The 25666-nt window shown below is 43.4% G+C and overlaps 1 protein-coding gene across 1 annotated transcript in view; it reads right to left on the minus strand.

Annotated features, from left to right (window-relative positions):
• RTN1 (reticulon 1) overlaps positions 1 to 25666 on the minus strand; it is a 248967-nt gene that overhangs the window by 113640 nt on the left and 109661 nt on the right. Inside the window, exons 2-3 of the mRNA XM_061429040.1 lie at positions 14347 to 15120; positions 3905 to 4654 (exon numbers count right to left, since the gene is read on the minus strand). Coding sequence (XP_061285024.1) covers positions 3905 to 4654; positions 14347 to 15120 — 1524 coding nt within the window. The remainder of the gene's footprint in view (positions 1 to 3904; positions 4655 to 14346; positions 15121 to 25666) is intronic.

Below are 25666 nucleotides of genomic sequence, written 5' to 3' on the forward strand. Positions count from 1 at the left end.
AAGTTTTACAATCAGGTTCTTCCTCTAACTTGGTCTCCGGCCACTGAGTCTTTACTCAGCCTTTACTCAGATCCAGACCTGATCTGAATATCCATACCAGAGTGAAGCCTGAATGATATCCCTTCATTCACTCAGGAAGGGAGTAGAAGAAGGAAAGGAGCAGATTTTGACAAAGGACATCAATGTACTAAATGGGAGGTGGAGGGGGGTAGTCTATAGGATGTTCACTAAAGAGTGAGGAAGTGGACTTGGAGCCCAGAATGAAAGACTTCTCCAAAGCCTGGGAGGTGCTACACGTGAGGCAGTGGCTGAAAATCTGTGTGGATGAGAGCAAGAAAATGAGGGAAGAAGGAAGACAGGGAAAGGACTCAGGTCAAACAAAGGAATCGGAAGGAAGGTAGCAAAAGAGATTGGGGGAAAGGTCAGAGACTGAGGGGATAACTAAGAAGGAGAAACATCAGGGAGATAAAGGAGGACAGTTTTGAGAAGAGAACAGTCTCCATGTGAGCTAGTGGTGTCCCTGATTTTACTGCTAAAAGAAGTAAGTTAAAATAGTCTGTTCAATATGATATCACTTGTGCAATAAAAACCCATGTATACCAAAATACACAAAGAAAATTTCTGAAAGCAATAAGAACAACAAAAACAGAAGCCTGCAGTTATCTCTAAGACTTAGAAATGTAAGGTTGGATCAGGAGAACTTAAACTTTTTATTTTGCACCATTTCTTATGTTCCATTTATTTATTTTGAACATACATTATTTTCTCACTAATGTTTTAAGGACTGTTCAGCAGTACAACATTAAAGTATCCAGGAGAACAAGAAAGATGAGACTGAAAAGAGGTCTTTTGGTTGTTGTTGGTGACATTCTTCAGAACAGTTTCAGGTCAGAATGTTAATACTGACTTCCATGGTCTAAAGCATTGCTTCTCAAGCCTTAGCATGAATAGGAATCACTTGGACATCTTGATAAAATGCAGATTCTAATCAGTATGTAGGTCTGGGAAGGAGCCTGACATTTCTAACAGGCTCCCACATGACGTCCTGGTGGCTGGTCTGACACTATGCTTTTGAACTGCAAGGAAAAGTAATCAGAATGCTGGGAATGGAGGTGAGTACCCAGAGACCACTACTTCTCAAAGAATGCTCCGTAGATGATGAAGCCTACACCACACTCTAATAAAAGATTCTGCAATCAAATAGGTGGAAATATACTGCACTCCCACCCTGATGAGTCACATTGGGTATTAATGTTTTATTGAGAATTTTTCATTTGTTTTCAACTAAGACATTCCTAAAAGGGTCAACCTTGCAACAGTGAAAATTTATCTACCCTGTGATGTTGAGAGGCCATCCTTGAGGGTGTGGGGAAGCAAAATAACAGGGGAGTAGGAGCTCAGGGGGTGCACAGAGAAGGGAAACTGGAATATGATGAAGCTCATCTGGTCTTCAGTGCAACAGCAGCAGAGGTCTCCGAAAGGTAAGAAAGCTTCATAAATAGACCTTGTCAGGACAAACACATGCCAGTAAATAAAGCCCAGTGCTCCTTGACAGTATGTGCTATGATATTTGCCAAACCTCATTCTAAATATTTCTGGACCTTCCCAAAACTTAGCCCAGCACCAGCATTAGCAGGATAACTTCAAAGCCAGGGAGAAGAGCGTACTTGTGAATATATGAACATGAATGCATTTACACTGTCAGAGGCTTGAGGAAACCACAGAAGCTGACCTGACCCCACTGCTGTGGGGAGTCGCACTTGACTTGAGCACAACCCTCCTGTCCACAGACAGTGATTAAGAACAGCCTGGGGGAGGCTGCTCCTCCCACCCGCTGAGGTGGAGCAGGTGAGACCAGAAGAACCCCAGGGCTCCAATAACCTGCTGGCAGCCCCGAGTCATCTGCGCAGCACCGCCAGCGCTCGGCTGCCTCAGAACAACCTTTCAGACTCTCTTCATAGATAATGAGGCTGAGAGCGCCGAGTTTCAGTGGGAGACTGGATTTCAAAGGATCCCTCAGTGCGGAGGAGAGCAGAGGCTATTCACCGTGGTATGCCTTAATCGTTTGAAAAGACTGCCACTTTCTCTTTTCTAATGTCTAACGTGGCAGCAGAGGGTCCAAGCCATATGGGGCAACTTGCACAGAGATTAGAATGGTACCAGACTCAGCTGTAAAATATGCTCTGAAGCCTTTGCATTCACAGCAGTACTTTTCCATCGCCTTAGCTCTTTATTGGACGTTTGGTCGCTCGGTCAGTCCTGCTGCGGTACTTGTCTCTCAAATATACTAATGAGGGGAATGGGCCTGCACAATACCATTCTCTCTTTATTAGACTTCAGATTTCCTTACTTTGGAGGATAAATATATTCGAGCAGCACCGTGCACATGTGACCATTTCACTATGGGGATGCTAATTAGGGGATAAAATGGAAATACATGCCTGTTACAGTACAGTGATATGAACCCATACTCTGAATGACTCAAGAGTTCCTGCTTCAAGCTCCCTGAAAGCTGCAGGGCCCTGTCCCACCACAGTCAGAGTGGTGGCAAAAGAATCCAAATTAGTTCTAATATTCGTGCAACAAATACACATTTCCACTGCAAAGTCTGTCACAGAAGAGCCTCCCTATTGCACACACTAAATATACTTTAAACTCTCAGGGATGAATTATTTGGGATATCAGGAGTCAATTATGTCAGGGCCCACGTGATGCCACATGTCTAGGCCACCAGTAACCATGCAGCAGGTTATCTTTTCATTGCATTCCTCCTGTTTCCCCCTTTGCAATGTGTTCATTTTAAAGAATTTAGAAGCGAGCTTCCAATCTATAATGAGAAAGATTTTGTCCTCTATTTTTATATGAGGCACTTTAATTGCTACTAACATTGAAGTTAGCATATAAACAGGAAGGAGGGTGTTACCCTCAGAATCATTTATCCCTAAAAAGAAAAATACTTCTAAAAAAAACCCCACAAACACACACACAAAGCAGAGGAGATGGGGGAGAGGGGACCTTGAACAGAGCTGTGCTTTTAGGGTTTGTTTACAAGTTCTCCCCAGGATCTGGGGAGAGATTCTGTACCTTTAATGTAGCCCCATTAACTAGACTGTGCAGTGCCTAATTTATTACTGTTCACCTGACTTTAATTTCCTTCCTGAATTCCATAACACAGCTGCAACCTGGTGTAGAGGATGACTTGGGGGTAAGAAAGCCCGAAAGACGAAGTAATGACTTCCATTTTTTCTGAATTTGAAGACTTCATTCAACTTAAGATCTCTCATAGGGAAAATATAATGGCCAGATTAGAATAATTCTAAGTAAAAAGTGACTTTAAAATTAGTCACCTTAGGTCTTACTGTGGGACAAGAAACTCTGTTGTTGTGGTTGCTTTGTTTTGGTAAGAGAAAGGATGGCACTGAGATCCTCTTGGTCCATTTAAGAAGAACTTTTGGTTGGCAAAATGGAAGTGCTAATGCTGGGTTTCAGCACCTAGAGGGACTGTAAGCCCACTCTATCACTGAGGGAGTGGGAAGCTGGAAATGAGCCTTAGACAATAACAAACCCCATCCCATCCCAAGTGAGGAAATCCAGTCCTGGAATGAAAGGAGGGACACATTCACTCCATTCAGGAGATCTTGGAGTGTCCACAAAACTGATTATTGGAGATGCTAGGGTTCAGCCAGCCAGGCTGAGCTTTGCCATGGAAGTCCCAGCTAAGAATCGGAATCCTCTCTTCTCCTCCCCACCCTCTTTGGAATGGTTCTTGGCCAACTGTTCGACCAATCAGGACCTGACTACAGGGCTGAGCCAGACCAACGCCCCTCTGTTGAGTATCTCGGCACACCCAGGGGTAGAACTGTAAGCAGACAACCTACGTGAATCAAGAACGCTGTCACTTTACCTTTTTGCTTATTGAGAAACAGCAGAGGGGGCATGACGCCAGGCCCCCGAAGCCCGGGGGCCTTTGTGGCCTCGGAGCTTTGGTCGGAACTCGCTGCTTCCACGGGTGTCCGTGGCGCGGTGGGCCCCTCGGGGGCGGGGGCTGGGTCTCCGGAGGGCAGCTCCGGGCCGGCTCGCGGGGCAGCCGAGGGGAAACTGAGGAAGGGCTCCTGCTCTGCCAGGCCCCGCCGGCTGGGGGTGCGCTCCTCGGCCCGGGCGCCCGGCTCCTCCCGGATGGCGTCTAGGGCACCTGGTTTCATCGGCGGCGAGTCCTGCTCCCGTTTGGGGCTCTCCTCTGAGGCGGAGGAGGCGTCGCACGACTCGATGATGAGCTCGCTGTCCAGCTCGGCCTCACGCTCCTCCCTCAGGAGGCTGTACTGGATCGATGGCGAGGCCGGCGATGGCGGCGGGCCGCCCACGTGACCAAAGGTCACGTAACCCGAGGGCAGCGCATCCTCAGCGGCCAGCGGGTCCTCGGACACCAGCTCAATCTCTGAGTCCCCTGACTCCGCGCTGCTGGCCTCGTGGTCCAGGGGACTGGGGATGGTGGGCAGCCCAGACCTGGCCTTGGCCTCGGGCCTCTCGGCCCTCTGGCCCGCTGGCCGTGGGCTCTCCGTTGTCTCGTAGGATAACCCCTTTGCTTCCTTAATGGCAGTGATCAGCTCATCCTCGGAGATGCCGCATTTCCCCTGGGATTCTGCAGCAGACGGTTCTGTCGTCCCACAGAGCGAAGAAACGCCAAAGAGGCACACACAAGGACAGACAGATGAACAGGGAGAGAAGAAATAAAACAAAATTCCATTAGGGGAGATATTTTCTCCTTGCTTAAAAAACACATATCTTTTTAGCCCCCAAAATAGTCTGTTTCCAGGGCTATGCTAGAAAGGCCACCTGAACTAAAAGGCTAATTACTGTTAGGGCCCAGTTAATCAGTGTTTCATATACCTATATCTTAATTTAGCTATTTTTAAAAATAACACAGCAATTTCTTAGCAGTAGCACCTGGCTGATTTTTCTGTTTCAATATGGGAAAGATTCTAGAAGTCATGGTTTTAATTTCTAATCCGCCTCTCAGGGAAGTTTTCTAGTATCACAGATTTCATCAGATAATCCGATGTATGCTTGTGTGCTAAGTCGCTTCAGTCATGTCCAGTCTTTTCAACCCTATGGACTGTCACCTACCTGCCAGGCTCCTCTGTCCATGGGATTCTTCAGGCAAGAATACTGGAGTGGGTTGCCAGGCCCTCCTTCGGGGATCTTCCCAACCCAGGGATCAAGCCCACGTCTATTATGTCTCCTGCAGATGGTAGGCCTGTTCTTTGCCACTAGCGCCACCTGGGAAGCCCCAATCTGATATATGTAACTCTCTAATTTGGCCCACCAGTGAGTGTCAACAAATCTGTAATAACTCCTTGTCCATGAACTCCTGTCCATGTCCCCTGCTTCAGTAAGACAAAGAAAGCTAATTTGGATCCTTATGTACAACATGCTTTCCAACCTTCACATTTTCCATAAGAATCAATACATTTATTCTTTTTTAGTGAAAAGTGTAACAAAGTGAAGCAATATAAGGAATAATTTTTTGCCAGTTCCACTAAACAGGCTGTGCAGACTACCATACTGCACAATCCCACAGGGCTTCTAATGGTAGAGTCCACTGTCATTCTTTTTTCATCTCTTCACCTCCTCTTGAGAACAAAACCCAATAGTCACATCCTCTGGTTAAGTGTCTGATGTATATTCAGATGGCCCCCAAACCTCATGAGCAATCTTACTGATATTTCTCTCTCAGCTGAAATTACTTGGGATGGCCATGACAACAGTTTTCAAGAGCTCAGTTTTCCCCTTGCCGATACAAAAGGGCCTTATCTCAGAATATCCTAGACAGTGATTTCTGGCCCTTTTGTAAGCAAGAACTACTTGTCATTTCTACAAAGCTTTGAGGTCAATGGGAGGGTAAAGGGTAGACTATCAATAGCTAAGTAATTTGTCACTTTAGGACTATGGGTGAACCCCAATGGATAAAACAGTTTAGATTTGTCTAATTCTCTAAAAGCTGAAATGATTTTATCCTTTATCCATGTGTCATTCATTCATCTATTATTTATTGACAGCCTTTTATGTGTTAGGCTCCCTTATAGGCACTTAGGATGTATTAGTGAATGAAATAGGAAACAAAATCTCTGCTTATATCTAGTGGGAGAAGAATATAATACACAAATAATGCATGTAGTAACAAAAAGTATATAGTATGTTAGAAGATGTTAAGTGCTATGGAAAAAAAATAGAGTAAAGGGCTCAGGGGGACTGTGACAGAATGGGGATGAGTTTGTAATTTTAAATAGGGTAATCAAGACAGGTTTCATTGAGAAGGTAATCTATATTCAACACTTGAGAAGGTGAGCAAGTGATTCATGGAGATATCCAGAGGAAACGCATGCCAAGCAGAGGGAACAGACAGTACAAAGGTCTGGAGGTGGGAGCTGCAATGATCTAGGTATCAAAAGAAGGCAGTCATGTCTAGGGCAAAGTGAGTAAGGGGGCAGGAAAATAGGTAAATAGGAAAAGAGGTAAAATGCATTCAAGGAAGTGGGGTCATCATGTAGGATCTCATCAGGCTTTTATTCTGAGTGAAATAAGAAGCCACTGGAGGATTTTGAGTAGAGAAGTGATATGATTTATGTTGTTTTTTTTCAGTAACTTAAAACAACAAGAACCTCATTATCTCACACACAGTTTATGTGTAAAAAGATTTACTGCATGATCCTTAACTCTATTTTTATAGAAGTTAGTTCCTTAGTAAGTTGTGCACCTGTGATTTCAAACAGCATAAAAGTGTAAAAATCACATTAATTTGCAATGATAGGGTGGAAGAAGGAGGAAGAAGATGGGAAGGAGAGGCCAGTGTGCATGAAGGAGCAGCCCAGTGTGCATGAAGGAGCAGCCCAGTGTGCATGAAGGAGCAGCCCGCGCCTCCAGAGCACTACCACCAGCAGCAGCATCACCGCTCCACTTGCTGAGATTTTCTGGGTTACAGGCACTTCGCATACGGGGCTTAGAGTCTAGTGGCAACAGGCAAAGTGACGTGTCCAAGATCACTGTACTGGTTTTTCCATCTTTGCCTCCTTGGACTTATTCCCACCTTTCTCTGTCCTGTTCTCTGTTCTGAGAGGCTGACCTTCAGGTATTACCTGGAATTCCTTCCTCTCTGATTTCTGGTTGGTTTCAGCCAAGCAATCACGGAAGAGGTGGAAGGAAGAGAATGTTGGGGTATTTATACCTCTTGCTGTTTCTGAAGCTCCAGGCTTTGGGAATGCTGTTCCTTCCCCTTCCTGCTTTGGGTCCAGGGTACTAACAGATCCTTAATGTTGCCAGTCCTTGGGTGCTTTACCATTTTTTGTTGGTTCTTTTAACTGTCTTTAAATGTCTTTACATTTGTAAATAGCCATTTATTTAAACCCTCTTCAGTTACAACTTTTGAGTGTGTCACTTTTGTTTCCTGCAGGACCCTGAATGATATAGCCACATGGTTAGAAATGACTTGGCTTAAATTTGAACCCAAGTCTTTATGTGTCATGCATCTCTCACTATATCAGCCCACATCTGTTCAAAAAGTGGGTGGGGGTCTGAGATAGGACAAATTATATTTCAGAAAATGAGAAGAGGAAAAATGAGCTAGATAACCACATGCAAAAGAATGAAGCTGAACCCCTACCTCATGTCATATTAAAAAGTAACTCTACATGGATTCAACCTAAATGTAAGAACTAAAATCAGAAACTTTAGAAGAAAACACAGAAGTGAGTTTTTATGACCTTCGATTAGATAGTGGTTTCTTAGACATGACATCAAAAACATAAGCAACAAAATAAAAATACACAAATTGGAATTCATCAATATTAGACATTTTTGTGCTTCAGAGGAAAACATCAAGGAAGTGGAAAGACAATCCAGAGAATGGGTTACAAATCATATACCTTATAAGGGACTTACATCTAAAATCTATTAAAAATTATTACAGTTCAATTATAAAAAGACAACCCTAGGCAAATAATCTGAAGAGACATTTCTCCAAAGAGCATTTACACATGACAGAAAAGCATACAGAAATATGCTCAACATCATAATTCACTAGAGAAGTACCAATGGAAACCAATGAGTTACCACTTCGTACCCACTAGGATTCCTAGAATCAAAAAGTCAGAGAGTAGTTAAGTGTTGAGAAGGATGTGGAGAAACTGGAACACTCAGCCACTGCTGGTGTGGACATAAAATGATACAGTGGCTTTGGAAACTAGTCTGGCAGTTCCTCAACTGTTTAGAGTTCCATATAAATCAGAAATTCCACTCATAAGTAGAGAATTGAAAACCTATGTCCACACAAAAACTTATACACTGTGTTCATAACAGCATTGTCTGTAACAGTCAAAAAAGTGAAACAACCCATACCCTACCCCCAGTACCAGGTACAGTGCCTGGCACACAGGATGTACTCAACAAACAGAGCTCATGAGAGAATTAGCTCAATTGTTAAAACAATGGTTCTTTTTTTTTTCCTAAGGGTGACTTTTGGTCCTTTGGTCTTGCTTTATTTATGTTTTTTTAATTAATTTATTTATTTGACTGCATTAGGTCTTAGTTGCAGCATCCAGGCTTAGTTGTGGCACTGGCTCAGTAGTACAGTGTATGGGCTTAGTGGCCTCATGGCATGTGGGATCTTAGTTCCCTGACTAGGGATTGAACACACGTTCCCTGAATTGGAAGGCAGATTTTTAACTACTAGACGGCTGGGGAAGTCCCAGAACAGTGGTGAAACTGTTTTTGAGTTATGTAAACATAAATCTGATCCTGCAGCTCTTCCCTTCCTTCTCCTCACTGATTTTGAGTGGTGTGTGGCTCAAAACTGCCCTCAGAAACTTTGACTTAGTAGAAGTTAAGTCTTGAGGGGGCCCAGGCATCAGCGTTTTATAACTCCAAAGGTGATTCTAAAGATCACATCCAGTTAGGGTTGACAGATTTAGCAAGTAAAGATACAGGATACGTAGTTAACTAGGACTGTTTGATAAACAATGAACTTTTTTTTAGCATAAGTATGTCCTAGGAAATATTGATATTTTTATCTGGCAACCCTCTCTCCAGCTGAAAACCACTATGTTAGAGCATTCAGAAAATAAGGCTTGAGGATGTTGGTTTATTTACTCAAAGGTAAGAATGGTAGGGGCTTCCCCAGTGGTTCAGACAGGAAAGAATTTGCCTGCAATGCAGGAGACCCGGGTTTGATCCCTGGGTCAGGAAGATCCCCTGGAGAGGGGAATGGCTACTCACTCCAGGATTCTTATCTGGAGAATTCCATGAACAAATGAGCCTGGCAGGGCCACAGCCCATGGGGTCGCAAAGATTTGGACACAACTGAGTGACTAACACACAAGGATGGTACCAGTGGAGTGTGGGAGGAAAAGGTCTGGTAAGTTTCCTGTTAGGCAAGTAAAAGTACTACTTTCAAAAAAAAAAATCATCTTTCTTATGAGTGAAATGGGACTCAGTAGATATTGTAGACATTACCCTCCACTCTAAAAGTGAACTAAAAGTTTAACAAAGTGCTAGGAGAAATCAGGGGAAACTTTAGAACAAAACAGAAGTTTTCCTACCCTTGTTAAAAACGTACGGGTTTATGTCAAGACTGACACTGGGCTTCCCAGGTGGCACTAGTAGTAAGGAACTGCCTGCTACACACAGAGACTTAAGAGATGTGGGTTTGATCCCTGGGTCAGGGAAATTCCCTAGAGGAGGCCATGGCAACCCACTCCAGTATTCTTGCCTGGAGAATCCCATGGACAGAGGAGCCTGGTGGGCTACAGTCCATGGGGTCACAAAGAGTCAGACACAACTTAGCACAGCACAAGACTGACACAGCAAAGCTAGAGAGTCATTGATAATTAAACAGAGTATAGAAACTGTGAAGGTTAGAACCAACCAGCATGGGAAGATTATGTTTGCTGCTGCTACTAATTACGATGCTTTCATTTAGAAGGAAAAAAAAGGAAGGTGAATGTGGGCTATCAAGTCACAGATGCCAGGGTCCAACCATGAGCAGTGCTGACATTCAGCCCTTCCCTTTGTTCCCAGCTCATTCTCCACTTGTCATCCAGAAGGATCTTTTAGAAACACAAATCTGACCCTGCTACTCTTCTCTTCCTTCTCCCCACTGCAGCCACATTGACTTTCCAGCTGCTCCTACAACACTCAGGACGTTCTCTGGGCCTCTGCACTGGCTGTCAGCTCAGCCTGGCACCTCTTCCTTGTGTCTCCATGGCTTGTTCCCTCACCCCATTCAGGTCTCTGCTGAAAACCACTGGCAAGGAAAAGCATTTCCTCATGACTGCCCCCATCACTCTCTTATACTCTACCTTGCTTTATCATTCTTCGTAAGCATTATAACAACCTGATAGTATATCATTTATTTATTTGTATGTAAGTCTTGTCAATTAAAATGCAAACTTCAGGCATGCAGGAATCCTATGTTTCACCACTATAGCCAGAGCAGCGATTAAGCAATGCTTGACATGGAGTAAATGGTCATTACATGTTTGTTAAGTGAAACAATGAATGAATGGCACTCTTTCCCAGATTAAAATTATCCAATGGTTTCCCAATGCATTTGGAACAAAATTTAAATTCTTTGCTCTTGCGTGCAAAGCCTTGAATGCTCTAGGCCCTGTCTACTTCTCCAATTCTGTTCTGTCTCATCCTTCTCCCCTGCTCCTTTGTATCATCTTTCAGTTCCCAAATTATTATTGAGCCTTGAGGCCTGTGCATTAGTTGACCTCTAAACCTGGGATCCCTGTTAATCCCTCTCTTTGAATTGTGGTCTTCTTCTCATTCAGATTTCAGATCATAGATTACAGATCTCAGGTCAGAGAGGCCATCCTTGACCTTCTCACACCCAACATTCTATCACTGTTTACAGTGTTCACACTCCATGAAATTACACTATTTATGTGCTTCCTTTTACTGACGTCTCTCCCTAGCAGTAAGCTCCATGAGGGCAGGGACTTTATACAGCTTGTATACTGCAATGTGTCTGGTGTCTAGCACATGTCTGACATATAGAAGTCACTCAATAAGCATTTTGAATAAAAGAATAAATTTGCAAAGTGGGTAGGAGAATCACAGACCTCATCGATGCAAGGAAATAAATAGCAACAGTAGTTTTCAAAGAGTTTGAATTGATTTACTTTGTATTGCTATTTCTTCTTAAGGGACATGGGTGGTTTTATCATAGCCTCTTGATTATTGATTATCTTTTCTGAAGATAACACCTCAAAGAACATCCATGACCACCATAATATACTTCTAGGTATGCATGTCAGAAACAGCATGCTGCCGACAGATCAATGTTCTGGTGCCTCAGGGCACTTACTGTATTTTCCTAAAACATTTCGCTTGTATTCATGACTGATCTTTACTTAGAAGACACTTCCAATATTTGAGTTGTAAGAATTTTTACCTCCATACCTCAGGGTATGTTATTTAATATGATGAAAATAATTAAGTACATTGGAGAAAACTGCAAAATGGAATAATGTATTGGAATTGAAGAAAGTATATTAGACTCCTTGATTAAGATTAAGGGTCTGTAGCTAAAACCTTTCTAAATTATAACTTCTCCTGATTCATGATTCACATAATTAGAATTATTCCCCATAGTTAGTTGATAATTTCCATATTTATTAAAGTGATAAACTGAATTCCTTTTGTTTACGATGATTGCTTTTTCCTCAGTTTCTATGTAAGATTATATGTAATTCTTGGTGATTGTCTTACCAGTTAGCACTGGAAATGGCAGACAGAATTGAGACCCAAGAGATGAAATAAAGCCCAAATCCTCCAGTGTCTATGGGCATAGGGTCTCATGGTACCAGGGGCTCACAAGATGAGAAGGGGATTAAGGTAACCTTTTGGCTCAGCTCATAAAGAATCCGCCTGCAATGCAGGAGACCTGGGTTCAATCTGTGGGTAGGAAGATCCCCTGGAGAAGGGAAAGACTACCCACTCCAGTATTCTGGCCTGGAGAATTCCACGGATTGTATAGTCCAGGGAGTTGCATAGAGTCAGACATGACTGAGAGACTTTCACTTTCACTTTGGGATAAAAAGAATAAGAAAAGCCTCAATGACAAGCTGACTCCTCCTATCTCTTTTGTTAATTTTATTCTTATGTGTTGTCATATGACTCAGGTGTTATGGTGTGGGGGGTGTGTGGAGAGGGGAGCTGACCATCAAAGACAATTGTGTAATAGGACAAGGACTTTCTCTTTCTGGAATAAATCTTACTTAGAATGTTTACTTGGAGTAATTGCAGAGAAAACCACTGTCCTATCCCATGCTGTCAAACGGGCACCAATAGATCATAAAACTCAAAGATCATGAAAGCCAAATCTGATTTTGTCTTCTCTTCAAGATGCTCCAGAACCTGAGTCATGACAACCAAAGGAAAAAAAAATCCCTCATTAATTAATGAACCCTATATCAAGTCTTTGGACTTCCTAGGTGGTTCAGTGGTAATGAATCCACCTGCCAATGCAGGGGATGTTAGAGACACTGGTTCAGTCCCTGGGTTGGGAAGATTCCCTGGAGGAGGGCATGGCAACCCACTCCAGTATTCGTGCCTGGAGAATCCCATGGACAGAGGAGCTTGGTGGGCTACAGTCCATAGGGTTGCACAGAGTTGGACACGACTTAAGCGACTTCGCATGCACACATGCACACATCAAGTCTTTATCTCCAGCTTCATAAACTGTAATTTTCACATAAGCCATGTGGCCATGTAAATAGACCTGAAGGAGCAGGGGCATTTCACCCTTCCCAAAGACTGGCCAAAGTTCTTCTGTACTCATCACCAGACAACCCTAGAGCTTTGAAACACAGCTGATAATGTAGTTACCTTCAGAGTGTCAGTATCTTTATGTCATGGGATAATATTAATAGAAGGGTTTTACCTGCGTGGCCAGAAGGATCACAAGGAGGCTTTGAAACTCAGTTATGTCCCTACCTCCAGCTGTCAGCTGGGATAAGTCACACTGGAATGTGACTATTTCCCTGGTCATCTGTCCCATTGGAAGGCAGAGACTGATTTTTGTTTGCTTTTCAACTCCAACATCACCAGTGCTTATTCAAGTGCCTAACTAAAAGAAAGTGTGTAGAAAGTGTGTGTTGAGCAAATGAATAAATTTGAAAATCAGGAACTGGGTGCAGTGAATCTTTAAGAGTTTATAGTTGAATGAGTCTGAGGTAAGGTCAGGGGAAGGGAGGAATGGATTCCAAAATCTTCAGGGAAACAAGACAGGAGGGACCTCCGTTAAATACCTGCTCTGTTCTAACACTTGAACTGACTGCTTCATCAGGATTTAGAGCAATCACTCTTTAATCAGAAGGGTTTAGATCTGTTTTAAGAGTTCAGTACAAGCTCTTTTACCTGAGGTTCTGAAGGTTACTTTTTGTAAATAAAGAGGTTTGTAAATTACTGTGGGGTAGGGTCAGAATTCCAGCCATTTGAGGTAGGGGAAGATTCAAGATCTCTCCCTGTCTTTATCCTAACGCCCCCAAGCATCCAAGAGCAGAAGAGACGCAAAGGCTCCGCTCCCACCTTCCGCGAAGGGGTGGCACGGGGTGCGGTGGGGAAACTCTGGCTACCACTCTGGACTTTCACTCAGGTCTGGGAGGTCCCCTTTGTGCTTGCGAAGATGTATTGATGTGGTCTAACAACACTCTGCCTTGAGTCAGAGTAGCAGGTTCAAGCTGAAAAAGATCCCAGCCTAGTGAATTCTGAAGTATTAAAACTTCTAACCAAATAGAATTGTTGGTTTAAAATATGAAACTGTAAGCAGAACTTTAATCAGCTGAAAAGATGAAAAGGACCGTGTTGAGACTGAAGGGGGAGGGAGGCGCACCCCTTGTTTAGGCTTCCTCTCACTGCCCAGCCCCCAGAGCCTAAGGTCCACCCTATCACCCTTCACTGTACATACAGACTCGGAGCTGGAGCCAAGAATGTAAAATGCGCTGTCCAAGGTGGTCCAACTGGTCTGAAGAGAACAGCTAAGATGCCCAGGGGGCAGGGAAAAGAGCTAACCTGGACCCTGGCAGCACCGCCCTCTCTACTCTGAACAGCAGAGCTTCAGGAGGGTTCTAATGTCGCCAGTGTGTCATTTTTACTTCTCCCCTCAAATAAAGAAAGAAATATTTTACAAAGCAAATCTGATAGGACTTTTTTAAAAAACCCCAGATGTCAACCTTTGTACAATGGGCACAAGACTGAAAATGTTACATGTTAATTAAATCAGTTAAATTGAGATGGAAGTATTTTGAATGCAAATCTTCAGTCCTTAAAGTTCAGATTTCCACTCACCTGTTCCAGAAGACGGAGGAGTGACGGATCCTGGGCTGTCGTCTTCAGGCTCTGAGACGGTGACCGTGGGGACTGTGTCAGGACTCGGTTTCAGGCAGATATCTTGCTTCTCGGGGGTCTTCTCTGGGGTAGCAGTTTCAATAGAAGGCTCGATCTCAGTCAGCGTAATCTTGACAGGGGCAGCCATCAGAGGGGCACTGCGCTGTTCTTCAGAGATATTGTCTACATACGGCGCAAAGGTTGATTCTTCAAATAAATGGTCCTTGAGGATTTTCCCCTCCACGGGAATTGGTTTCTCAGCCTCACGGGTCTCTTCAGACCTTATTGAGATTTCAGTGTCCTTATTCTTAAAGTCCAAGTCTTTCTCTTCCAACTTGGGGTGACATTGCTCCTGATATTTCACCTCCTCTGGCCTAGTTATGTCAATGTATTTATAGGCTTCTGCTTTCATCTGGTCCAGGGGGTCTGCTAAGATCTTGTTCACTTCAGCGGACTCTGCCGGAGTCATTTCTATTCCAGAATCAGAACTAAATAAGCCACGAGGCTCCGTCCCAGGCACATCTGGTAAGGAGGGTCCAGGGGGACGCAACTCCTCAGGGCTCTCTGAAGCAGCAATGTGGCCGTTTTCTTTCTGAAGAATTCCAGTGAAATATGTAGCATCCTCCCGAGGTGGATAATAGATGTCAGAAATCAGAGACGTATAACACACTCCTTCCCCATCCTTTGCCACTGTTGAAAAGGTATGATCCATGGCCCTGGAGACATCCGATGCACCTATGAATCAAAACAGCAGTAGAGAGTGAGGGGGTGCCTGGCCTCATTTCTGCACCTGCCTAACCCACCACCCGCCCCAGCCTGTGCAGGCACCACATCCTTTCTCCTCAAGGCCTCAGAGTTCCCTCAGACCACTCTCATGTTGTTTTTCCTCGTCTCCAGCATAGCCCCCAGCACTGGTATTTTTCTGGCAGCAGACTGCATGAGCTGCCACATCCAGAGAAGTTGGAGACGACCGCAGAGAACTAGAAAGTCGATTCTCAAAATCTACTACTTTAATATGCAGTGACTGGTTCTTACTTGGTATTAGTCAACAGAACACTTCTTTGTATCTAAGGCACTAGTGACTCTTTAAACAGATGTGGAAATATAAGTTAATTCAGGTTTGTAAATACAACAATAGGATAGTCCACTGGGGAGAAGGGCTGCTCGGTGAGCTTGGAGAAGGCTCACAAACTCTCTGGTCCAGTCCTTTCATTCAGGGACTCCTGCTCTACCTGGATTGATGCCATCTCTTCTCTTGTTAAAGGTACTCAGAGGAAGAAAATCCTAGTTTTCTGCTGGCCTCATCCCAAAGTGGTATCACCTTAACAGAGTGCTTCCCTTCTTCTCTGGTTTTCTCCTCATTTTGTTTTTCTCCTCAGTTACCCACCAATAACTGAGGTTATTTGCCTTCCAGTATATTCAAAATGACCCACTGAGAATTTCTTGGTTCTACTGGTGGTGCCAAGGGCAAAGCAAGTCTCCAAGGTTGAGTCTACAGAATGTTTTCACCTGGCCTTCATTTTATTTATAAACCAGCCAAAATGTTCATTAATAGCAAGGAGAAGAAAGAAAATCTTTATTATTTTTCTATGCTGTAAAATATTGTCAAAGGGGAAGAAACTAACATTTATTGACACCTTGTCACTTGCTCATAAGTAGGATTTCACCTGATTCTTTAATGTTCTAAATTAAGCCCCACACTCTTAAGAGATCACACATACACACACACTCAACCCTTAAAACACATTTAAAGAATATTACAGATTAGGCCACCAACTCATGAAAGTAGTAACAGTAACTATTAGTAGTAACAGTAGTAGTAATATTACTAGCTAATACTTAACTGCTTGCTATGTGTCAGACATAGTGCCAAGCTTTCATTAATATTGACTCATTTAGTCATCAAAGCAATCCTAGAGGATCAGTCAGTCAGCCAGTCAGTTCAGTCACTCAGTCGTGTCCGACTCTTTGTGACCCCATGAATCGCAGCATGCCAGGCCTCCCTGTCCATCACCAACTCCCGGAGTTCACTCAGACTCACGTCCATCGAGTCAGTGATGCCATCCAGCCATCTCATCCTCTGTCGTCCCCTTCTCCTCTTGCCCCCAATCCCTCCCAGCATCAGAGTCTTTTCCAATGAGTCAACTCTTCGCATGAGGTGGCCAAAGTACTGGAGTTTCAGCTTTAGCATCATTCCTTCCAAAGAAATCCCAGGGCTGATCTCCTTCAGAATGGACTGGTTGGATCTGTTTGTAGTCCAAGGGACTCTCAAGAGTCTTCTCCAACACCACAGTTCAAAAGCATCGGTACTATAATTAGCCTCATTTTAAAGATGAGGAAACTGAGGAACAGAAGGGCTGAATGACACACCAAAGACCACAAAGGCAGGAAGTGGCAGAGCCAGGGTTCAAACCCAAGCCATCTAGAAGTCAGAAAAGCGCCCCTAGTCCCCTTTGTACTTCCTTAAATGTTTGTGAAGTTTTTCTTTTTTAAGTAATTTTAAATCAGTTCTATTGCAAATACACTTAGCAATTTTCTTTTCCAAGCTATCTTCTTGGTTGTATGAGCATGGTTAGTCTAAGGGAAATGGAAAAGCACAGAGCCTCTTTGCTTCCAGCACTCTCCTGCCTCAATACCATTGCAAGAGCAGCTTTCTTTCCTTGGAATTCTCTTCATCCAGATACCTATGTACCTAAACCCTTCACTGCCGAGTCTTCACTCAAATGTCACTTTCTTAAGGAAGGCAAATTTGACCACTTTGTCTCAGGTTGCAACTCCCCTACACACCCTAGCAACCCTGTCCCTCCCTACTTTTCTCTTTATTTTTCCTTAACATTTGTCTCCTCCTAATAAATCACATAATTAACTTATTTATTCATTACTTAATGATTGTCCCCCCTCCTTTGCTAGGTATATTCCATGAGAGCAAGAATCTTTGATTATTTTGTTCACTAATGGGGCCCAAAATCTAGAACAGGTCCTGGCACATCAGATCAGATCAGATCAGTCACTCAGTCGTGTCCGACTCTTTGCGACCCCATGAATCGCAGCACGCCAGGCCTCTCTATCCATCACCAACTCCTGGAGTTCACTCAGACTCACATCCATCAAGTCAGTCATGCCATCCAGCCATCTCATCCTCTGTCGTCCCCTTCTCCTCCTGCCCCCAATCCCTCCCAGCATCAGAGTCTTTTCCAATGAGTCAACTCTTCACATGAGGTGGCCAAAGTACTGGAGTTTCAGCTTTAGCATCATTCCTTCCAAAGAAATCCCAGGGCTGATCTCCTTCAGAATGGACTGGTTGGATCTCCTTGCAGTCCAAGGGACTCTCAAGAGTCTTCTCCAACACCACAGTTCAAAAGCATCAATTCTTCGGCGCTCAGCCTTCTTCACAGTCCAACTCTCACATCCATACATGACCACAGGAAAAACCATAGCCTTGACTAGCCCGACCTTTGTTGGTAAAGTAATGTCTCTGCTTTTGAATATGCTATCTAGGTTGGTCATAACTTGCCTTCCAAGGAGTAAGCATCTTTTAATTTCATGGCTGCAGTCACCATCTGTAGTGATTTTGGAGCCCAGGACTTAATAAATATTTGAAAAATTAAAGAAAGTAACTTTAAAGTTTAGAATAAAGCATAAATAACAGAATGTGTGAGAAGACACGTGGGAACGTTCCCCTAAATTGCTCACGACATTAACTTTATTCAACAAATAGCCTAATTTTGTGAGCAACAGACCAATTTAAATCTGTTCATTTCAGATAGTCTTCTAGATATACTTCCTTTATCCATGGTACCTCTGCTTTTCCAGCTAGATAAAAACAAACTCAATAACAAAAGGAATGGTAATAATGACAGGTCTTATTCCCTACCACACACATAGAACACTAAAGAAAAAGCTATTAAATTTAAATCGATGTGCACACACACACACCTTTATCCTAAAGGATATTTAAAGCTTCTTTTGTGATATGGGCTTAGCCTATATGTAGACTTGGATCACAGCCTTGTCTAACTCAATGAAACTATTAGCCATGCTGTGTAGGGCCACCCAAGACAGACAGGTCATGGTGGAGAGTTCTGACAAAACGTGGTCTACTGGAGAAGGGAATGGCAAAACACGTCAGCATTTTTGCCTTGAGAAGGCAAGATGAGGGAGTGGTTTGCCTTCTCAAGGCAAGAATACTGAAGTGGTTTGCCATTCCCTTCTCCAGTGGACCAAGTATTGTCAGAACTCTGTCCATATAGTCAAAGCTATGGTTTTTCCAGTAGTCATGTATGAATGTGAGAGTTGGACCATAAAGAAAGCTAAGTGCTGAAGAATTGATGCTTTTGAATTGCAGTGTTGGAGAAGACTCTTGAGAGTCCCTTGGACTGCAAGGAGATCCAACCAGTCCATTCTGAAGGAGATCAGCCCTGGGATTTCTTTGGAAGGAATGATGCTAAAGCTGAAACTCCAATACTGTGGCCACCTGATGCAAAGAACTGACTCATTGGAAAAGATCCTGATGCTGGGAAAGATTGAGAGCAGGAGAAGGGGATGACAGAGGATGAGATGGTTGGGTGGCATCACCAACTCGATGGACATGAGTTTAACAAAGCTCTGGGAGTTGGTGATGGACTGGGAGGCTTAGCATGCTGCAGTCCATGTGGTTGCAAAGAGTCAGACACGACTGAGCGACTCAACTGAACTGAACTGATAACTGCCACATTAGAGGCAGGGAAATCAATTCTCAGCTATTTCACGACAGACATTTGGATCCTGATATTCTCTACCACAATTACCTGGAAAGATTCCATGTGTTAATAAGCAATTGTTCACCAGAAAGTAAGGAGGGGTTTGCTGCTAGATGTAAATAGTCTGGATGTGTGTGGAAGTGGGGAGAAGATGCTCTCCAGGGGAAGACACAGTAGATAGCTTTCAGGGCTGTCAAATCATTATCATTCAACTCTCAGTCAGTACTTCTATTGCAGGGGCCACCACATGGCTTCTGACCCTTATCACCCGTATCTGGCATGTTACATAACCCTCTAGCCTACAGTCTTCTGCCACTAGTCATCACACTAAACACAACTGTCACCTGTTTAGCAACTGGCCCCAGGGTTCTGCTTTGCCTCACTGGATAATCCTTAAACCCTGCAGCCTGTCATTTGAGACGATGTGAATGCCACCTGGCCTCACAGCTCTGACTCCACTGTTCTTACCCTCCACTCTAGGCATACAAAGCCCTTCACTATCGCACACTCATTCTACCACCCTTTTTAGCCCTGTCTTACACTCTCCAATTCAAACGCTGAGCTCTGGTCAATACAAACTACCCATGACTTCTCCAACAACTAATATTTACAATCTCCACATCCAAATCTCCACCTTTCAACTTCAAGCCATGCGCTTCCTTGGTAGCTCAGTCAGTAAAGACTCCGCCTGCAATGCAGGAGAACTGGGTTCAATCCCTGGCTCAGGAATATCCCCTGGAGAAGGGAATGGCTACCCACTCCAGTATTCTTGTCTGGAAAATCCACGGACAGAGGTGCACAGTGTTGCAAGAGTCAAATATGACTTAGCTACTAAACCATCAACAAAATGAGTCTACTGACCACATCTGTCAAGACCTGACCCCTTCATATTGTTCTCCCCTTCCTTTCCCATAGCACTTAATTATACTGCTTGTGTCACATGTATGATACATGACTTTGATATGTCTATGTTATCACCTGCTAACCTGTCAGCTCCTAGAGTTTGAGACTCATGTTCTTGTACAATATATTGTACATAGTAGGCACCCCAAAAAATGAATAAATGAATGAATAGACCAGTTAATCAATCAATCAACGAGTAGATGTTCTATGCAATTACTCAGAACAAACTGCCAGTAGCCAGCATGAGGAACTCCACCCGTGGCAAAGGTCATGAGGAAGGAGGCTCGGCATACACAAAGGCGGGATGGAGCCTCAGGAGTCCTCCTGGAAATTCTCGAGCATCTACCCCCAAAACCAGAGTCTGCCTACTTTACTGCTTTGTGCTCTCACCTACACCTCTGACTTTATGGGGGGCTGTCCCCCACCACCTCTCTCTGAAAAACAGTTAACTTACAGCTCCAGTTGATAAAGTTCCTGGGCGTGACAAGAGTGTTTCAACCTACAAACTCCTTTGGAAGTCCTCTAGCCTGCCTGAACAGGTTCTTCCAGCCACATGTGATTGTTCACAGCCTCCCAACTGTGAGAGGCATGAGATGTTCTAAACTGTCTAAATACAGATTCCCTTGAGCAGTTAAAAGATTGATTAGAAATTGTATTGGTGAAGGGTTTTTCACTTGTTGGGCCAATGTTTGCTGCTAAGTTTCCATATCCCTTACCTACTGTGTCCCTGGCAGTGTATTGATTAATATAATTGGTGTACTGCTAAGTCGCTTCAGTCGTGTCTGACTCTGCGCAACCCCCATAGACGGCAGCCCACCAGGCTCCACCGTCCCTGGGATTCTCCAGGCAAGAACACTGGAGTGGGTTGCCATTTCCTTCTCCAATGCATGAAAGTGAAAAGTGAAAGGGAAGTCACTCAGTGGTGTCCGACTCCTAGCGACCCCATGGATTGCAGCCTACCAGGCTCCTCCGTCCATGGGATTTTCCAGGCCAGAGTACTGGAATGGGGTGCCATTGCCTTCTCCGATAATTGGTGTATAGGAATGTAAGTAGTAGCTTTAATGTTTGTAACCTTGGACCCTTGAGTTAATTCTTTTCTTGTTATAGCCCATCACACCTTTGCCCTATAGGAATGCAACTTTATCTAATGCTTTCTGTGGGTGGCGCCTGACTTTAGAATAATCACCTTTAGAGAAAAATAAGTTTTCTGAAGAAAGGGTCATAAAATGTTAACAGGCCTCTTGGCCAGAAGATGATGTAAATCACCTAAATTTTGCATATGATAAGTTTGCAGGAAGAAAGCCTGGCTTACTGCTGACTCTACCCCTTCCCCCATTATCCTCTATGCACAACTTAAGGTATAAAAACTACTTTGGAAAATAAAGTGCGGGCCTTGTTCACCGAAACTTAGTCTCCCCATGTCGTTCTTTCTCTCACCTTCCGGCTGAATCCCATCTGGAGCGTGGAGGCTCGTCAAGCCTACTAATTATGCCTGGGCTTCTAAGATCTGACCCGGGAGGCCTTAGTGTCTCCTCTCCTTCGGGAGAATGGGAGGACGCCTGCGGCCTACATAGGTGACATAAATTCTTTGCCTTGGAATTTTATTAGCTTTGCATGTAAACCAAGTTATTCAGCCTCTTTTCTCCACTGAATTTTCTCACTGAGCTATCCTTATTCTATTACTCTTTATATCTCTAATTAATATTTAATTAGAGCTATTGTATCCAGTTCGCTGACGCCGTCCCCACTTCGAATTCCCTGGATCCACCGGGGCTGGACCTCGGTAACAAACTAAGACTAATTGATGAGAAGTTACAAAGAGGATTTTTTTAATCTCTTATATGAAAAAACTGTCTAGAATTCAAGTTATCCAACAATGGGCTGGAGCTGCATCTTGGGAACAAGACTATTATGATCCCAGTGGCAGGCAGATGGAAAGAGGCCCAGCATCCATGTAGGCAGGACCAGCATTTGATGGAAAGTTGGATAGGACAACAGCAGAAGACTCTTCCAACTGTCTATGATTTTTATATCAATTGGCTTCACCATAGTGGGACACAACTTCCTTTATTTCTTCTTTACCTGTACAGCAGAATCAATATAATTTTCCTGAAGGTGATGCCACAGAGAATAGGGGCTTCCCAGACGTATAGTAATAATTGAGGGGATAAACTCTGGATCACATCAACATTACTAGAGAGACTATAGATAGAATCAATAATTGGGAAGAACTCCCACTCCTGAAATTCTCATGTTACTAGCTTCCTCTTGCCCAGAAAACCCAGCATAAAATTGAAAGGATGTCACACTCAACAAATACTACCAGATAGAGGAAGAGGGACAAGATCATTTGTGTAAATCACACATTTTAAATGGGACCATGTCAAAACCCTCATAAAATCAACAAATAATCTAAATACTTTGAATGTGGTCATGTCCTACCTCTTTTCCTATATAAATTGAGCTAAGTATCCTAAAAGATTCTCAAGGTTCAAAGAATTTGAAAATGTGTATACATTACATAGGGCCTATTGGATAGAACTCTCAAAAATAGAAAGTCCTTCTAGACAATAAATTATGTGAGAGCAGAGTCCTGAGGGATCCTTGGAACTGGGAAGCAGAGCTGAGCCTCAGGGCTCAGGAAAGCCAATTAATCCTTGTCAGCGCTTCCTGCAGAGCTGGCAGCTGTGTGGACTGAGGCAGAGCACATCAGCCAGTTGCCCCAGGCAGGAACCAATATTGTTACATTGTTAGATACAAATCCACTAAATAAAAAGTCTTTCCTTGTCTAGACTAGAAATTACTACTTTCTTTATACAACCAAGGATTCCTGGGAACATCTGACTTCCCCATTCTCTGGCTGTTTCCTTGGCCATCAAGAAATCGGATTTGCATGAAGGCAGATGCACATATACAGTTAATGTGTAGACATACACATGCTCCTTCAGGAGGTGGCTGGACAGCAAGGCACAGCAAATTCAAAATGGGATTGATTTTCAAATTTCCATCTTACAAGTAATTTTTTTAGGAAAGTTGAAGGATCCCAAGTCACTCTCTCTAGTCAAAAGCTAAGTGGAAGAAAGCATGAAAATAAGCTAAATTAGCTGCCATGAAATCGTATGTGCTGATAAAATCAGGCTTTTGAATACACTGATGTCCTAGATCAGAAACACTAATCATGAGCTAGATAAATTCAGTAGTCTCCTAAATGGTGGGTGTTTTATTTTTTAAAATTTCTCTAGCAATACTAACAGAGAATGCAATGGCACCCCACTCCAGTACTCTTGCCTGGAAAATCCCATGGACGGAGGAGCCTGGTAGGCTGCAGTCCATGGGGTCGCTGAGGGTCGGACACGACTGAGCGACTTCACTTTCACTTTTCACTTACATGCACTGGAGAAGGAAATGGCAACCCACTCCAGTGTTCTTGCCTGGAGAATCCCAGGGACGGGGCAGCCTGGTGGGCTGCCGTCTATGGGGTTGCACAGAGTCAGACACGACTGAAGTGACTCAGCAGCAGCAGCAATACTAAGGAATAATGACTTAGTATTTGACTTTTCTCGAGGAAACTTTCTATCCACAAATCTTCATTCTGACTGACTCATTCTTACTGAATCAAGCTCATTCAATTGCTAGCCTATCAGTTGTGAGACTCTGGGCAAGGTAGCCTCTCCAAGCCTTGTTTGGGGCTGCCTGGTGACTCAGCTGGTAAAGAATCCGCCTGCAATGCGGGAGACCTGGGTTCGATCCCTAGGTTTGGGAAAATCTCCTGGAGAAGGGACCGGCTACACACTCGAGTATTCTGGCTTGGAGAATTCCATGGAGCCTTATTTATTCAGTTTTAAAATGGGGCAAAGATAGTTCCCATGTTACTGGGCTGTTACAGGGATTAAATGAGATAATGCACTTAGCTCCTTTCCTGGCACATAGTACACACAGTAAATGAGAGCTGTGGGCTTTATAGTTACCTCTGTTTTACAGGGAGGACACCAGAATTTGCAATATATACCATCCATCCATTTGGTACTTCATCCTATCTATTGACATGTGATCAGGGTCTTTTGGGCCAAAAGGAGTTGAATATAGCCAGTCCTCACTCATGTTGCCCTCTGGGGTCTGCCTTAGATCCTGAAGTCCCAAGAGAGTGATGCAACTGATGGATCCTGTGAGGAAATGGTAATGCCTGGTAACGCCTAACAAGTATGAAATGCTGAAATTTACAAAGACAATAGAAAAAGCAGGAGAATGTTCCGTGCCAACAGATGAGGTTTCTCTCTTATAGACTGAGCTCATTCTTACTCCTCAGGGTAGAGACAAGTCGACAGTGGTTTAAGATGATTCTCCTGTAACTCATAAAGACCCTCTTACTGCTCTGAAATGGAAACATAGAAAATGCCAGAAACAAAGAATAGTTTATATGAAAAGGTTTTCTGAGCACAGAGGTAGATGTGCTCCATTAGAGAAACATCTTTTAAAAATAAAAACAAAACAAAAACACCAATTATTGTTTAAATAGAGCCAACACTAAGGGGTATAGGTATAGGTATACAGTCCCATTAATTTGAGAGATATTTTAGGCGGGGGGCATATGAAAACATGGAATGACAGTGGGAGTAGGATGGAGATGCATGTTAAAATTCAAAAATTACAGACCAGAAACAAGTGACCTAGGGTGAATCTGCATTCACTTTTCTAAGAATCATTTGCCCTTAGACTGCCCATGTGATGGATAGTAGTAGCCCGCACAGAGCGTAGGTGGTAAGGCTTTTTCCCTGAAACTCCCACCTATCTTTTCTAAATGTTAAGAAATCAGCAGGCCCACAGTATGGAGGCTGTGACACGTCTGACAACAGTCATCTCTGAGGGATGGATATGCCAGGGAGGTACCAGGAGCTTCTATGTCACCTAGAAAGCATTCTTCTTCTACAATGAAGTACCCTGTGATTTAACATGACAAATGGGTGCTGAGAAATCCAGGGACATCCATTCTTTAAAAAATGTGTTTATGTGATTAGTTAATCAAGTAAAAAGGAGAAGATGAACTCGCATTTCCTAGCAAAAGACACAAAGTCAATGCTGATGACATGCTTGGACTTTAAGAATATGAGTGAGTACTCTTCCTTTCCCCAACTCACTGCCTTATTTAAAGTTTGCCTGTCAGAATAACAGATTCAGCTGTCGGAACTGCAAAATTAATGTTTAATAAAAAAATGATTCAGCAAGTTTTGGGTTTTTCCTCCACTATGAAGAGCCAGGGCTTGCACTGCCTTGCAGAGTTATCCCTTTAGCAGAAAATTCTCTAAGAGGAAAACAACTAGCCCAGCAGCAAACCACTGCCTAAGTTTCTCTGAGTTCTCCACAGGGTCTTAGCATAACGCTGCTAAGAATCATGCCTGATACACATTAAGGGCTCATTATTTTTTTTAGAATTGAACTTGATTCTCCACTGCTGCTTCCAGCCTTTAGTCCAATGTTTGTCTTCAGAATCTATTAGTGGGAACAGACAACTCAAATAGTCAGAAAACAATACAACACATAACCTCCCTAATCTATAGAGTTCCTAGAAATCAAGAAGAATAAGACTATCAATTCATTTGTTCAGATAGTGAACAAAAGGTAAAAATACAGAGTGAAATAAG

The sequence above is a fragment of the Bos javanicus genome, chromosome 10, assembly GCF_032452875.1.
Source record: "Bos javanicus breed banteng chromosome 10, ARS-OSU_banteng_1.0, whole genome shotgun sequence".
In the NCBI taxonomy this organism is placed as follows: domain Eukaryota; kingdom Metazoa; phylum Chordata; class Mammalia; order Artiodactyla; family Bovidae; genus Bos; species Bos javanicus.